The following is a 16739-nucleotide window of genomic DNA, read 5'->3' on the forward strand; positions in this document are numbered from 1 at the left end:
CCCAGCTCTTGTAAAATACTATTTGATTAGGGTGAAACACCCCATGCAGCCCTGCTGCATTTGTATAATAAATGGGTTACAACCACACAGACCTTCAAATTTCTGGGCTTTCCATCTTTGGTGAGAACAGCTAAAGGCTATGATAATTAATTCTGTATCAAAATTTAAGAATGTTTGAACTATTATAAGAATTAGTATTATATTGGTTAGGTCCATTCCTAGGTTAATTCTCCTCAAGCTATTCTGGAATTCAGTATAAATTGACAACAGTGATGAAAATACTTACTTGAAGTGATTATTTAGGTACTATCTAGTTAAAGGTATGATAGCCAATTTTCCCTAAGCAACTATACAGTAAAAATATACCAGGGGTCAAAGGAAACAAGCAGTTTAATATGTGGCTGGTCTCTTTATGTTTAAATATTCAAAACAATGAAAACTTTATAATCGTGTACAAAGCATGTTATAGGAGATAACAGTAAAAATCCAAGAAGGTGTATACAACTTCAAGGCACTGATAAATGTTCTGACATAAGAAGTACAGTGATATTTCCCAGAATAGAATGCATGTGGTGAGAAAACCAAATTTTAAACATCTATGAAAGCACAAAGAAGAATTTCAAAAGCATTACAGATGTATAGAGTTCTGTTGCCCACACAAGGTGCATAAATTTTTAGATTTCTACTGATAAAGTTCTAAATTGTGTTCAAAGTCCTATGATCAAATTTAATAACACATACATTTTAAAAACATTAAAATTTAAATGTGTTTAAATTCCTACAATTCCATTTGTGTTCGTTCAGGAACATGGTTTCTCTGTTTTACATAAAAACCATTTTCTTTCAACTTAATCCCAAGGAAGTTCCAGACCAAAATAGTGCATCAAGAGGACTGGCATGATCAGCTTGATTAACACTAAATGTGTCCTAGTTCCTGATCAATTATGCTAATAAAGTCGGAGGCGGTGCTGCCAGCCCTGACAAAGCCCCCATTTCAGCCTTGCCCAAAGCCTTGCCCAATGACCTGGACTCCTTGCAAGCTCCCGTCCTCAGAACAAGGGTGCTGGCTCTGCACCCCGAAAGCAGACAGAATTCACAAAAGGCTGGTATTCTCGAAACGCCATCTTTCTATTCACTTAAGCATGGCTCTGCATTCTAGGTTGAAATGTCAGATGAAATCACTCTTTAAATATAACATCACAACGGAAGCATCCTGCTTAACAAATGACACCTCCTTTTCCAGGTGACAGATGAACAGACAAAACATTTGCTGTTTGGTGGTTTGTGAACCTCTGTGTGCTCTGAGATAAAGTGGAGGCAGATATTTGAATACCCTGACTATCAAAGTCTGCCTCAAGTTGGAGACTCTGAACTCCATGATTTATGTTCATCTCGCTAGGATCCAATGAAAGTTACAGTTACAGGACATTATTTACTGCTCCCCCTCATCCTGTGAGCATGTGGGTAGGGAGATAGTCACTTGGCAATTTTATGTCAAATTATCTCCAGTCACTTGAGCTATTAAAGCCCAAACGTCAAAAGGACCATGACTCGTACATTTCCCTCTCTTTTTCGGATTGAGTACTGTTAGATCTGTTGTAAACTACTGGCTTAATCTTTAGGTAAATGACACATAACAGTGGCCATCTGTGAGACTACTAAGATTTTTTGTTACTTTCAGTATACACTCTGTTAAGTTTGAGAATAGTTAAGATCTTTTAAAAATTTATCTTGTCAATTCAAAGTACAAACAGAAGATGGCAAAACGGAGAATACATGCTGTTTAACAATGTAAATGACAAATATGAAAAAGAAAAGTCATTTGCAGCTCAGAGAGACGTACTCAAATAAGTTTAACTGTGTGAGATAGATATTTAAACAGGTTTAATGGTCTACTGATGAAATTTACACGTTACTACGCCCTGTAAGATAACTGTGTCCCACTACACATTTGTATGTTGACGTGCTGAGCTCCACATGACCCTATGGGTGACAGGGCCTAAGAGGAGTTGAGGAAGGTGGAAGGGGTTCTCTGTGGAGCCCTGGGCCTGCGGAACAGGTCTATTCTAAGAAGATCTCCTGGGCTTGCCTCGCTTTCTACCAAGTGAGGAACAGTAAGACGGCAGCATGGCATGGCAGGAAGCCTGACCAAGCCAGGACCCTGACTGTGGACTTGCAGTCTCCAAAGCCATGAGAAGCATATTCCATCATTTAAGCCTCCTGGTCTGAGTAAATGCTGTGACACCCAAGACAACTCAGAGGACAGGGCTGATCAGGAATCTAAGAAATCACACATCAAGAGGAAGCTGTCTTCACACAATTCTCACTCAGGAGCAAGGTCTGCAGCCAAGAGAGTGAATGGTGAAGGGATTCCCAGGGTGTGGGTGGAGACCCAGGGAAGCCCTCTCTACCCAAGGCCTTCACACGGACAGATAAACAAGTAAAAGACCTGTAGATGAAATGCACTGTGGATTGGAGATGATGAGAGACAACGGGTGCACACCTTGGGCTACTTCTATACGGTTCTGTAAATATTCAAAAAGCAATGTTTTTGGAGTCGTTGAGCAAGACGCTCATGAACTTTACACTAAATCACACTGCCAAGTCACCAGACAAAAATTCTCTTTTAATGCTGTACTGACTTACATTTCCATGGGCTCTTTTTAAAAAATTTGCAACTGATAACTAATCCAAGTTGTGTAAGTGACCAGACCAAAATAGTGTACCTACTGTAACAGGTTGCTATAATTTAGAAATAAAATATGACCTTCTCCGCAGACCTAGCAGGGACTGTGAGTTGGGAGGACCTTTGTTCATATGCTGGCTTTGTTATTGCGAACTGGGTCAGGGAACTGCAGAAAATGTTTACTGATCTCTAAATTCCCATACTTTGCACAGTGTCTGTACTGTGGCTTGGATCTGAAATGTCTTTCAAAGTTTCGGGGTTTGGAAGGTGACCGATCATGGAGGGCCACCCTCATTGTTGAGCTGGCTGTGCAAAGTTCAAGGATGGCTGTGGAGCATGGTCAGAGGAGGTGGTCACCCCAGCAACTGGAAGGGGGCATTCTTGTCCCTGGTCTTCCCCCACCCACGTCCTGGCTGTCCCGGGAGCTACTGCACTCCCACCATGCCCTTCTGCTGACATCAGACCAAGTCCACGGGAAACTGGGAGCCAAATAAGCCTCTCCTCTTTTATGCTGTGAATGCTGGGTATTTTGTTCCAGTGGTGAGAAAGTGGCTAAGACTGTCTGACCTGGTCCCGTGGACATGATCTAAGTAACAGTTGAAGGAGTGAATGAATAAGATGGAAAGAAATGATGTCAAATTTCTAGTAAAATTTATCATTATTACATTTACTCCATTTTACTTTTTAGTTCTTGAAACAACATGTTTTGAAAAAGTGCTTAGCAGTAGTGGCCTCTGCTAGTAATTGTACACAAACACTTATCAACTGTACATGTGCACGAATTATATGTATGCATGAAATCATCTACTCACACTCACAGGTCAGTGGTACTCATATAACCGACTAGAGAGGACAAAACTCAGAACACCAAATGTAAGTAACTTCTTAAATTTAGAATGTTTGTGAAAGGTGAGATTGGACTTAACTCCGGCAACTTCAGTGCCTGGCTTCTGATAAAAAATTGACTAAATTGAGGTAAAATTGCAAAAGTTCCCAGGTACATTCTGTTACTCTCTACATTCTCTCTCTCTCTCTCTCTCTCTCTGTGTGTGTGTGTGTGTGTGTGTGTGTGTGTGTGTGTGTGGTACCGGGGATTGAACTCAGGGCCTTGTGCTTGCTACTGAGCTAAGTCCCTGGCCCAGCCCTATATTTTTTGGACAGACTTCCAGGGCGGTGAGCCAGTCAGTCATCCTTCTGGAAGCTGAATGTCACTAATATCAAATCTTAAGGGGAAATTTTTTTCCCTTTTCTAAAAAGGAGCAAGTTAGAACTTCAGAAAAAATGAATTGTATTTCACAGGTAACAAACCTATGCAAAAGATACTGTGTTTTACACCTTTTATTATTGTTTTGTTGTCTTCTACATTTTAAATTGTCTACAGTGGAAATCTATGGCAAGGAAAATACTTACCTTCCAGAGTAGGTGTGGTAGGCACAGGTCTGGGAGCCTGCAGCACGGGCACCGGAGGGCCTGGGGCTGGGCTTTGTCCTGTGCAGGGGACACAAGAGCAGATGAACAAGCTCAACATCCACAGCGGAAATGTGCACTGACCCTCGCTTGCACAACTCATCACCCCGAGTACAAACAGGAAGCACTGTACAGTAAGAAAACTGTTAACAGCTGAGCTCTTTAAGGTGACATTTCCAGACTCAGTTATTGTTAGAGCTGTTTCTGAAATACGTCGTGTTCCATAGGTGCGTATTACGTCAAACATCTACTGGCTTTATTAATGGAAAGTCTGCATGCAATCAGATAGAGCAATTTATTTTCAATATGCACTTTAAATTATGGAAACTAAAATCACAGATGCTTAGAAAAACTCTAATGTACTGAAAAATCATCTTTTTTTTTAAATTTTACCAAAAAATTCTCAAATGATGTAGTAAGGCAATAAAAGAAAGTTAAAATTCATAGGCCTTTTGGCAGGGAACAGGTACATTTTCTCCTGCCAAAACAAATGACCTGCAGTTAAGTAAATAATAAGCCACAGTGAAAATATATTCAGCTTTACAGAACCTTGAAAGCTTCCCTTGAGTTCTGGGGTTTACTATTGACTGAAGAAAGAAAGAAGGAAAGAAAGAAAGAAAGACAAAGAGAAGCCTAGAAACATTTCTGAGCACTTCTTATCCCAAGTGACATCTTTAATTAACTGGTACCATTTGGGCCTCACTGCAAACATGAACCATTATGCGATCTCGTATGAAATCCTTGAGAAATGTTTTATCATTAATTTTCATTCTGCAAATTCCTGCTGGGTGTTTTTAGTTTTTTGTTTTTTTTAATCCGGGAATCGATGTGCGCACGTGTACCTTTTAAACCTCTCTGACAGCTAGATATTATCAAATGTCAGCAGACCTGCCTACTTGCTGGAAGTTTGCCTTTTTTAGAATTCTTGAAAAATTCTTCAAAACTGGTTCTCGCAGCCAAATGCTGGTTTAGCGAGAGGAGCAATCAGTGTCTCTCACACACCACTCTCCCAGCTGGGCCCTCCCGCCAAGCAGCTGAGGCTTTGCTGCTTTCAGGATTTTCTTGTGGTTGCCACCCCCCCCCAGTGAGTCACCAGCACCATCAGGCCTGCAGAGGGCGAAGGATCCCAGAGGCCGTTGAGAGACACAGAAATCCGAGTTGTGATTGATTTTGCTAGTGAGAGCAAAGACCGGGCACGAACATCACAGACGTCCTTTGCCTCACCTGAAAAGGCAGACAGGGAAGGCCGGGACACCCCGAGAAGCCTGCTGTGTCTGGCCTTCCCTAAGGAGCACCTCTAAGTGCTTGGAGTACGCGAGTGACCCCAGCAGCTCCTGGGCACTGAACCACTGAACCTTTGCAAGATTCCTCGGTGCAGCTGGAGTTCTCAGAGGACCAGGACCAGGCCGTTCAGTGGCTCGGAAGTGGAGCTGGATCTGCGGGGAGGCTCCAGCCCTGCTCCTCTCTCAGGGCCTGTGGCTACCGGGATCATGACAGAGAGGACGGAGAGGGAGGCGTCATCCCCCGTGTCCACCTCCTCGCTGGCCAAAGGGATACAGCGCTGCAAAGGTCTGTGCCTCTGCCTTGCTCAAGAGATGTTGGGAAACATTTCTAAAGCGGACGTTTTGGAGATGGGGAAGGAGTCGGGGCAGGAGAGGGAAAGGGTCCCAAACATCACGGACACCAAGTCCCCAGAATGAACCTGACTGTCACGTTTTGTAAGCAGTACTTTGTAGTTTTTAAAATCTAGAGAGAATCGACTTTAAGAAAGAGCAAATCAAATGATGCAGTCTTTAAATACAAGAGGTCACAAATATAAATCTATTGTTTCTAAACACCAAGGCTTTCAAAAATGTCTTCAGGTATACTGGTACCCGCTAAATGCGCTGATTTGTCCGCTATCACCTACTCACTCAGCAATAGAAGTTGTGTAACCGTAATCTAGTATACCCTTGATGAGCTCTTCCAAAATTCCTTGCAAAACACAGAGGAGTTCCTATGGATTAGGCATAATTTTCATTATGAAATATTTTTAAAATTGCCTGAAGGGATTATAAAGTAATTATCTTAAGCAAAGCCTTATTGAGAATTTATGTGTTGGCCCTGAACCATGAAGTTATTAATATACAATTTGTGGTGATATATAAAGAATACCGCTGCTTTAATAAACTTGACTATATTTTCTGACTAAAGTCACATCTTCCCACTTCGCTTTTTGTGATAGATTCACAAATGCCTTGTGTGAACTTACAAGGACAAATTAGGATAAGGATTTGTAGTGATTTCACATCTTGTATTTTCAGCCCAACCCTGCTTTCAGGAAGTTCCCACTATATCAGAGACTCAGAAACTTAGATGGTCATAGTACAGTGTGATGCCAGAAAGGAATCTATGAAAGATGAATATTGTAGAGAAATTCCTGGAGGAGATTAAGAACCCAAAGAAGCAGGACATCTTGGTCATGCCTGTCTGTGAACCAGCACGCTGGGAAGCTGAGACAGGAGGATTGCCAATTCGAGCCTGGTCTAGATTATGGGTTACTTAGCAACTGAGAGAAATCTTGTATCAAGATTCAAAAGGCGAGTGGAATCTGGCCATGTAGCTTAGTGAAAAGTCTCTGAGTTCAATCCTAAATTTTACAAACAAACCAACAAAAACAAGAAAGCCGAAAGGAGTTTTGCAGGTTAAGAAGCGGGGCCAGGGAGGAGGATTCCCAGGAGAGGGTGTCTGATGCAAAAAGGCCAGATTCCGAAACAGGCGAAACAGGCAGAACCATGATGCGTGGCCAGGGAGGAGGATTCCCAGGAGAGGGTGTCTGATGCAAAAAGGCCAGATTCCGAAACAGGCAGAACCATGATGCACGCATCTGCCACGCAGACTGCAGCACCTTGCTCAGGCCGGAAGTTCTATGCAGTGAAAATCAAGGTTCTTCTGCTCCCTAGAATGAGAAGCAGCACCAAGAGATAAAAAGAGGGGGAACACGATGGCTTCCTGCTGCACAGAGACCAAGAGAGCTCGCACCGGTGTGGGCATGATCAACTCCGGACAAGCTTTTGCTCTATTAGAAGGCACCAAAGCAAGTTGGACAGGTCATGCTTAAACATGTCTCGTCACTTCAGGGCAGACCTACAGAAAGTCTTCTTCTATGTTCAGATAATGTCAGAGAACCCTACTGACATCAGAGGCCATTTTGCTATGGGAACAAAGATGCTACACATAGGATGCAACACTGCTTACTGAATTATGCAATATGAAATGCAATGCTTCCAGTGAAAGCAAGGTGAACCCAGCCTTAGGAGTCAAATGCATGGACATGCATGGTGAGGGTTTCACTACAAGCTCTGCAATCTTGAGTCTCATGATGTCTCCAAGCCTCAGCCAGGGACTTCACAAAACAAGGACAGTTCTAAGCAGTGTTCTGAGGCTTAAGTGATGAGGTGCCCAATGCAGAGAAGATGCTCAAAATATTAATTATTTTCCCTCATGATGTATTTACAATTTAAATCCCACCTAATCACACAAGAGGATTTGAAGCTGTCTTTTGAAGTAAGAAAACAAAAACAAAGATAAAATTGAATGCAACAGAAACAGCAGAATTCATCTACAGGAAAGAGGCTTATAATTTTATTAGAAGCATATTCCTTTGGAATTACTGAGAATTGTTACTCTCCCAAGACAAGGTTTAGGTTGCTGAAACTTACATCAGCATTGTAAAAGTACCCTTCATTTTACAAGCTATTACCTGAAAATCCTGTGACACTCAAGTATAGTGAGTTGGTTTTAATTTTGTTTCTTGAGCGATTTTGGTTAGGTTATTTCCATAATACCTGAATGGCATGTTTGTAAGCTGGCAATATTTCATTACTTTGAGTTTTCTCACACAAGTCAATTTGGTTGTGTTTGTTTTATTCAAATTCATCAGGGGACAGTGTACAGCATGCCTTCATTCTAATAATTCAAGTGACTCACGTTTCCTTCGCTAAAATGATGAATGAGATTGCTCAGAGACTCTAGTAGAAGGTGATGAGCTGAATTCAGAACGTATGAAGGCAGAAATAAGTGACTCCCCAAGGTTGACTCTGTGTCGCTCCTGTATGGATGAGATTCCTGAGTTGAAAACCATCCCTACAGCCTTCCCCCTTCATCTTTGACAAATGTTGAGGATATTTTTTCTTGAAATGGATACAGACTCTGTTTCATAGGCTTTCATTGCATCTGGCTGGAGGTTGGGGAAAAGTCTCCTCAAGCACTGCAAGCCTTTGGAAAACCCCATCATGCAAACAGCAAGAGGGCAGAGATCCTGGGAGGAGCCCCAGTAAGTGATCATCCAGTCAAAATTCACCTCCACCTTTAAAAACCGCAAGGTGCAAAATCTTTACAAGTTCTTATCCTAAATTGTTCATAGAAGGTAAATTGTTCTTATCCCCAAGTTCATAGGAGGTAAATCTATGACAAAGTAAAGTGGAAAGATGTGAATTTAGTAAGAAAATACAGTCAAGTTTATCAAAGCAGCATTATTTATTCCTAGGCAATATTTCTAGTTGAAAAATAATTGTCTGGAATAATATTTTTGAAGTTTGGAATTGTAAAAATCATAAAATTAAAAGTTGTTCTTTAAATAAATTTAAAATGGCTTATATTTTAGGCTGAATGTGATTATGCAAGAGCCATTTATCATTAGGTATATCTTGACCTTTAAGTTTTCTTTCTGATTATCTCTATCTCCTGCCTGGTCTGGTACCCTTAACACTTAGCACCGAAGTAGAAGACCATAAGGGTACGGAGTGCCAACCACTCCTCACTTTACCACCTCATCTACTAAAAAGACACAGAAATTCAGTCAATAAGATAATTCCAGATTTGCGAATTTGTGATTAAACAGATATCTCTCCGACTGGTAATCCTCTGAAGAAGTTCGGAGTCCATGTGAGGTGCAGGCGGAGGGGTTCTACTTCACAAGTAGGCATTGGCACATTTCACATGTGTGTGTGCTGCATCACACATTATGCTACTGTGTGCCCTATTCTACACCCCAGGGGCCTGCTCAGCATCCGGTTCTTACAGGTTCTTACAGCTGCAAAGAGACTGGCAGCAGAATGAAAGATGCGACTTGGATAGAAAAGTGAGGTGGGGGAGAAATGCAAGACAGATCAAAAAGGACACAGACACAGAGAGATGGATTTCATGGGAAAACAAGGAGTATAAAACTGGAAGGAAGCAATAAGATATCACAACAACTTCACCAGTTCCAGAACAGTGAAATCTCAGAAATTTTTTGATCAACCTCTGTTTTCAAAAACTGACAATTACCTCTTTCAGTTATTGGCAAAATTTAAAAGATTTGTCTTCAGTGTTAGAGATGCATTTTTAATGTTTATGATATTAATCCGAATATGATACTATCTTGCTCTGAACATGAGAAATTGTATAGGGCTTAGGACCTCAGGTGTCTGCCGCAGATGCCTGTTTCTCATGGAATCTTTCCTCAGTCATCATCGTCTGGCACACACCAGGCTTGCAGTGTAGGCACAGTAATGGATGTGGTGCACCAGACATGCCTAGGTGAGGTCTGAACCCGCGGGAGAGATTGGCGCCCCCCTGGACAAGGTGTATGGCAGAAGATATCTTCATTCACTCATGCAGCACATGTCTGTTGAGTGCCTTGAAGAGACTTGCTCTTGTGGTGGAAACAGATAGGAAACCATCACTTAAATTAGGTCTCAGTTGTTTCAAGGTAAAATGAAAATTATAATATCTGTACCAGCTGGATTTTTTCAAGTGATTTTGGAGATAATGATACAGATGAATTTACTGAGAAGCAGCAACGGAGATGAGCACCCTTGTCCTGCAGTGTATATGAATGATAAAGCAATATTGATGACTAACAAGCAAGACAATATTTCAGATCTCACAAATACAGAGCCATGGAGCTAGGGCACTGAGCCAGAGTATGGCTGATCGAAAGAGTATTCTAGGTTAAACAGTGAAGGAAGACCAAGGCCACATCACGGCAGGGACCAACTGCAAAGTTTTTGCAGAATTAAAGAAACTTACATAAAGCATTCTATGATGTTGCAAGTCTGTTTTTTTTTTTTTTTGAAGGCGAGAACATGCTTTTGAGAAGTTTTAGCATGATAGATTTTTAAAGATCACCAGCTTCTCTGTGAACTAAAATAATGTTTTCAGAAAAAAGATAGGAGAGGTAGCAGACAAGGAGGAGGCTACTGAAATAACTCTGGTGAGAGGCAATGCCATCTTGGGGGTGGCGTTGTGGTAGGAATTCATTCATTCATGCAACAAATATACATCAGGGACCTGCCTAATGTCAGAAACTGTTCAAGGACAGTGGGGTACAGCAGTAAGTGATGCAAACAAGATCTCCTAATTCACGGGATGGAAAGTGGAGAGTGACCAGAGACCAAAAATAGCACCTAAATATACCAAATGGAAATAAGCACCAGTGAAGATTTATAAGGCATCCTTTCAGAGTTATGGGTAGTGCTTTTGAGTAGATGATTGATGAAAATCAGATAGTAGCAGAGTGGGTGGATCCACAGGGCACACTAAAGTAGACCTAGTGAACATCTTAGTGAATTGAATGTGGCAAGGGAGGAAAATGAATAAAGGATATCTTTCATGATTTCACTTGAGCATCAGGGAAGAGATAAAAACAATACCACAATAAAGGTGGTGGATTTTCCCATTCACCCAGCTACTTGTTGCCAATCAACTAATTGTTTAGTCATTAACTGTCACCTACCTTGAACAGCTTTCAGTTTTGCTTACACAGAAGGGCACCGAAGATGAATCAGTGGTTACTATACTGGATTTTTCCAATATTATATCTCACAGGACTTAATTATCAAGATTTTTTCATAGTTCTAAGAAAGTTTTAAGCAAATGGATTATTTAACATAAATTGGACACATGACCCTACTATAAGGTATTTAAAACACCAAGAGTTTCAACTTCTTAGATCAAAGAGCATCCTCTGGGCCAAGATGATTCTAGTAGGATGATTTCTTTGCATCTTGATAAAAATCTTCTCTAATATTTTCATGTGTTAATATACATTTGCATATTCACTTTGATGGAAAGCAAGGAAGAGTAGCCAAATACATATTTCATGCATTCTTTTGATTAAAAATGATAAAGATAATATTAGTATTTTTTCTTCTTCATGTTCAATTTATGAAGTAGAAATAATTTTCCATGGTGTGGGTGAGAAAGGAAGTAAGATTGATTCGAGATTATATCATTGTTTCATTGATTTTTGTACCTTGTTTGTGACAGAATGCCTGATGTTCAGATGTACTAAAGTAGGTGCATAGAAGCATGAGATCATAGAGTTCCAGGCTGTAAACCAGACTTTACATCAGCTATTATAATACCTTAAGTTTTTAGATGGTTAAAAATGGTTTCTAGAAATATAAATAGCTAAAACAAAATCATATATTGAGACTAAACCCAATATGAGATTAAAGGTATTTTTCACTTCATTTTATTTTTGTGAGTCAAAATAAATGACATTCATTTTAGCTGTTACTATAAATGGTTCATGACTATTGAATAAAATCACCTCCTGTTTTTGTTGGTGGTCCCGTTCTCTTTAACCTCAGACATTGAACTGACACAAAATTTAAAGACCTAATTCCATGCTGCTGGTGTCCAGTTGGACTCTCAGTTGGGATGTGTAAAAATCTTTCAGGATTATTATGTCTCCATGTTTCTGAAAGAGTTTTTCTACTTATCCAGAAACAATTCCTTTTTCAACCCCACAGCATAGGATTGGAGCAGGGAAGAGAAAAGGATGCAGATAAACAGGTAAATGTGGACTGTGTTTTTCTTTTACTACAGAGATGGAAGGGAAGGAGATTAATGAGGCAAATTAGACTGGCTGCAGTTCAGTTAAATGAATAATAATAAAGCCTGGATGTGACAGCACACCTGGAGTTCCAGCAACTTTGGTGGGAGGCTCAAAATGAAGAACACTATTTCATTAAGCAATTCACTTGAGATAAGACTCTTGGGAGATACATACTTAAAACTTCCCTGAGTAGCAAGGCTAAGGGAATTACCCACTGAAATATGTCTCAGCCTAAAAATTCTGCTTCTAAAATGTAACCAGAACAGTGTTTTTATATATGAAGAGGCCACAACATTCACCAAGAACACACACCCAAAGACCTTAGGTGACTTTCAGTTCACCCAACTAACGTAAAACGGAGCCCTAAGTGTGCAGATTCCTAGTGCAGTGCTGTTTATAAGGCAGCATGTGGTAGTATGCTTGTTTTATTTTATAAATAGCAAAAAAGGGACAGGAAATAAAGAAAATGTAATATGAAATTTAGAAAAATGCTAAAGTGTTTAAATTAATTGCTGACCAATATTTTATTATTGTATTATGTAAATGCCACATTGCTGTATTGTTTTATTAGCCCATTTTCTGAGATATTGTATGATAAAAGTCTTGTAGGGTAAAACTTTTTCAAATTTTTAAATTACATAACTGCATTGATTTAGAAATGCAAGATTTCTAGGGAAACCATGAAATAATAAAATGTTGAGCTAAAATCTCAGGTTTCACTTCCCCCTACCATGTGTGAATATATTGATTGACTAAACAAAAATCAGCTATTATTCATTTAATATAATTGATCATTCCTTTCAATAGAGGAATTATCAGTTTATTATCTAGTAAGGCTGTTATTTATAAACCAAGTAATCGTAAGTGGGCATTCTGGAATATAGGTTCATTTGATGCATGATGCCTCTTGGGCCAAGGGGTAACAGTTTGTTCGGGTTGTATATGGAGCATTCCTTCTTCAAAACCAAACATACCAGTGATTTACTCAAAAACTAGAAATCAACTTGAGCCTAATTATTGATCATTGGGAATGTGAACAGTGATGGAAGATGAATAAATAAGAGAAATAATGGCTCCTGGAGGCAAAGTTATTCTAGTTACAAAATGTATTCAAGCACTTACAAGTAGAAGAACAAATTCACTTTTACAAAGTTGGTGGCTTGACATTTTTGTAAACTGTCAAAAACATAGAGAGTAAACAATAGCTCCTTCTGTCTCTTATCTTTTCTGGTTGCTTGACTTCAAGATCCACGAGAAACTGTTGACAGAGAGCAGCAGGTACTGTTGATTGCTAAATCAACTCTTAAACTACTAGAATTTGTTGTTTTCCTTTTCAATAACTTCAAGACCCACCAACAACCTTACAGATTAAATCCCTCAATGTTCTCATTCATCACCATGCGTTGTCACTCTAGCCAATAAGAAAAATGTTTCAACATCTAACCATGGGGCTGGGTGATACTTTATCAGGTCCATGGTTAGCGTCATGGAAACCCAGAGAAATTAAAAGCAAACTAACCTCAAGACTCCTTCAACAATTCTGAAGATAAGTCCTTTGCACTTTTGGCTGTGGAATTGTCCTCTCTGCTTGCAGTTTCTTTTCTTTTCTTTTCTTTATTTATTTTGGTTTTTTTGAGACAGGGTCTCACTATGTATTTGAGACTGACCTGGAACTCACTATGTAGCCCAGGCTGGTCTCAAACTCACAGTGATTCTCCTGCCTCAGCCTCCCGAGTGCTGGGATTACAGGTGTGCACCACCACACCCAGCTGCTTGCAGTTTCTGTACCACATGACTTTGACAGAGGCAGCTCTAAATTAACAACAAACTAATGGCTTCCTTTGGCAACTATGATGGTGAGATTTATGTGTGATGCCAAATTTAAATTATAGGAGATTATAATATATAATATATAAAAATATATTATATATAAAGATTATGCATCTGTTTTAAAGTATTCCACTTTGGAAACTTAGTGAAGAAAGACCAAGGGGAAAAAAATCTAAAGGGCATTGACCCCCTGCTAAAAGCATACTTATCATTTTCTGTAAGTTCTGGAAACATGTAGCCCTGTGAGCACATTCTAGAATTTTCCCTAAGTTCAATTAATCTCTCTGGCGGAGTTATCAGCCCCTAGCATAGCTTTATGAGTACAGATTGCACCGGTCCATGCTGAGCTCTGCACAGTGCCTGGCCAAACATGTGCGCTTAGACCTTCCTAACTCCGCCCTCCTGTCCTCACCTTGGTCAGTGCTCAAAGCCCAGAAAGGACAGCAGCCAATGAAGGCCCAGAGGACTCTCCAAGCTTCCCCTCATCTGTAGTTTCACTGTGCAAAGCAAAGCTCTCTGTAAATTTCCTTTCTCATCATCTTCAAAGGCAAAGGGATAATTTTTTAAACAATGACATCACATTTGAAAAACAGGGTTGCTTCTCTTTATGAAAGAATCTCATTCTTAGAAAATAAAATTAATTTCTCATTTTTAATTACTACTTTAAGCTACTTCCGTACCACCAGGGACTTGACAGGAGGATGGGAAGAGTTGCAAATCCACCCTGTTTTTCGTCTTCACCTGCAGAAGAATTCTGTCTGGGACACAGACACATCCAAATAATCTACACTTACAAGCAAGTCAAGGACACTGGAGGGGCTAAAGCAGAGTCAACAAGCCAATTGCAAAGGGACCTCCGAGGGTTAGAGTTTACCTCAAGGATGAGGAATATCTTGAAGCTTCAGGTTAGCGGATAATTTTCTAGTATACTTTAACAAATAATAAAAACTTTAACAAATAATAAAAACTTTAAACCTTTTCAGTTGCAGATATTAAACTATCTCACAGATAAAGAATAAAAGGGGAATATTTAGTAATTTAATAGGCTTCACCTTACAATTAAACTCACAAACATAGCCTTAGGTGAATGACCTCTTTGCAAGTCAGGCAGTCTCTTTCTGTTTTTAATTGTGTAATTTGTAATTGTTACTACTTTGTCAATTAAACAATGCACACTGTCCATTCACTGTCTGCCAAGAGACTGTTTAAAATTACCCAAAAATCCTATCACTCTGGGAGGAAATCATTATCAACACAAACATGTCATGAATTATAGAAAGTAGAAAAGGTCTCTACCTTATGCAGCCGCCATAGGAGAGAATATTAAATCAGTAGTTTGTTTCTTACAGGGTGTTTCGCTGTGGCATAGTGGTATTGTTTTTCTTGTCTCCTTTCATTCAATTTATAAGATTTCCAATGTTAGGAGCAGTCTTTTCTACTAAGCAAGTACCTATTATGTAAATACCGGGAAATAGCAATAAAAAGTCTTTTATAGGTGACGCTTCTTCCCTCAGGAAACCAGCAAATCAATCACAAAACAAACACTGGATAAGAGAGAGTAGTGCAGATTTCTGAGCCAGACCATAAACGCTAAGTGTAAGTGGCAAAGGGCAAAAGCTAAAGCAAAATGGGTTCTAATACGAAAGACAACATAGTGGTAAATACCACATGTTTTGTTCAGCTTTTCCCTGTACTGATTTCTCACTTGGTATTAATAGTTTTAAGAGCAATCCAGTTTTAAACCTATCCTTTCGCTCTGGGTAAAAATCTAACCACCCAAAGGAGAATAAGCACTGAGCTACCGTTCGCAGTTAGCAGCAATCACAGTGAAGCTGAGAATCTCTGTCACTGATAGAATACAGCCAGGTGAAGCGGTCCTAGCTGCTCTGCCCTCCTCTCTCTTGGCTTTTACAGTGAGTAGAATCTGCAACATATGATTTAGTGCTGAACGGGTAGCTCCCTTCCCATCGCTTCACAACTCGTCGTTTTGTCAGGATGTTGATTGAATCATTTGTTACCCTTCTGCTATGAACCTCCTGCTGTGATCGCTAGCATTGAGCACGTACTGGATCTACAGATCCAGTGACAGTGGCCGCTGGGAGGCTGATCCCAGGGTGACTGTGAGCACGTCAACCTGCAAGGTGAGAAGGTTGCACCAGGTGAAATAAATTGCTTGCAAATACAAGGTAATCATTTACTACCACATGGATTCTCATTATTTTTATAAAATGTATTAGGCTAGAATACAAGTTCCAGAGTTACCCACAGATACTAACTGGTTAGAGTCTACATCCAGTAACACTACGGATATCCTGCCAAAATTCATTGCAATTATCATCTAGAGACAGAAAGATCCTATACAAGAAAAGGCTGTGGAACAAGAATATTTGTTTACTCAATAAGCCTACTCTAAAAGTAGTCACCTCAAAACACTTCTGGGTTTCCTTTACCATTTCCAGACTGTAAACACGGACCACGTCAGAAAAGCCATCAGAGCTATTCCTCTACTCAAATGGTTAGAATGAACCTTTATTTTTCACCCACTGTGTCTAAGGAAACACAAATAAATCTTAAAATGACACTAGGTGAATATATTAACATAAACTGAGAATTATTTTGAAACTCTCACTTTTCCACTTAAGGGGAAAGATAAGATTTTTACAAGACCGGGCATATTAACAAATAACACCAAATTAGTTTGATTAATTCTTTGATTATGCCTCCATTTTCCTTGCTTCTCATGCAGCAGTTCAAATTACTCTCCATTACTTGTTCCTTTTCAGGCTATTTTAGAACAGCCATGAGGTAGTCTCAGTGGGTTACCTGAAGGGAATTTCTCTTGTCTGACAGCAGACCACACCATAGACCGTGACAGACTGGACCACCAGG

General features: G+C 39.9%; 1 protein-coding gene across 1 annotated transcript in view; it reads right to left on the reverse strand.

Annotated features, from left to right (window-relative positions):
• The window catches only part of Trdn (triadin), a 205633-nt gene that overhangs the window by 72553 nt on the left and 116341 nt on the right, over nt 1-16739 (reverse strand). Inside the window, exon 10 of the mRNA XM_033763212.1 lies at nt 4097-4174. Coding sequence (XP_033619103.1) covers nt 4097-4174 — 78 coding nt within the window. The remainder of the gene's footprint in view (nt 1-4096; nt 4175-16739) is intronic.

The sequence above is a fragment of the Fukomys damarensis genome, unplaced genomic scaffold (assembly GCF_012274545.1).
Source record: "Fukomys damarensis isolate Sample0158 unplaced genomic scaffold, DMR_v1.0_HiC HiC_scaffold_14, whole genome shotgun sequence".
Classification (NCBI taxonomy): domain Eukaryota; kingdom Metazoa; phylum Chordata; class Mammalia; order Rodentia; family Bathyergidae; genus Fukomys; species Fukomys damarensis.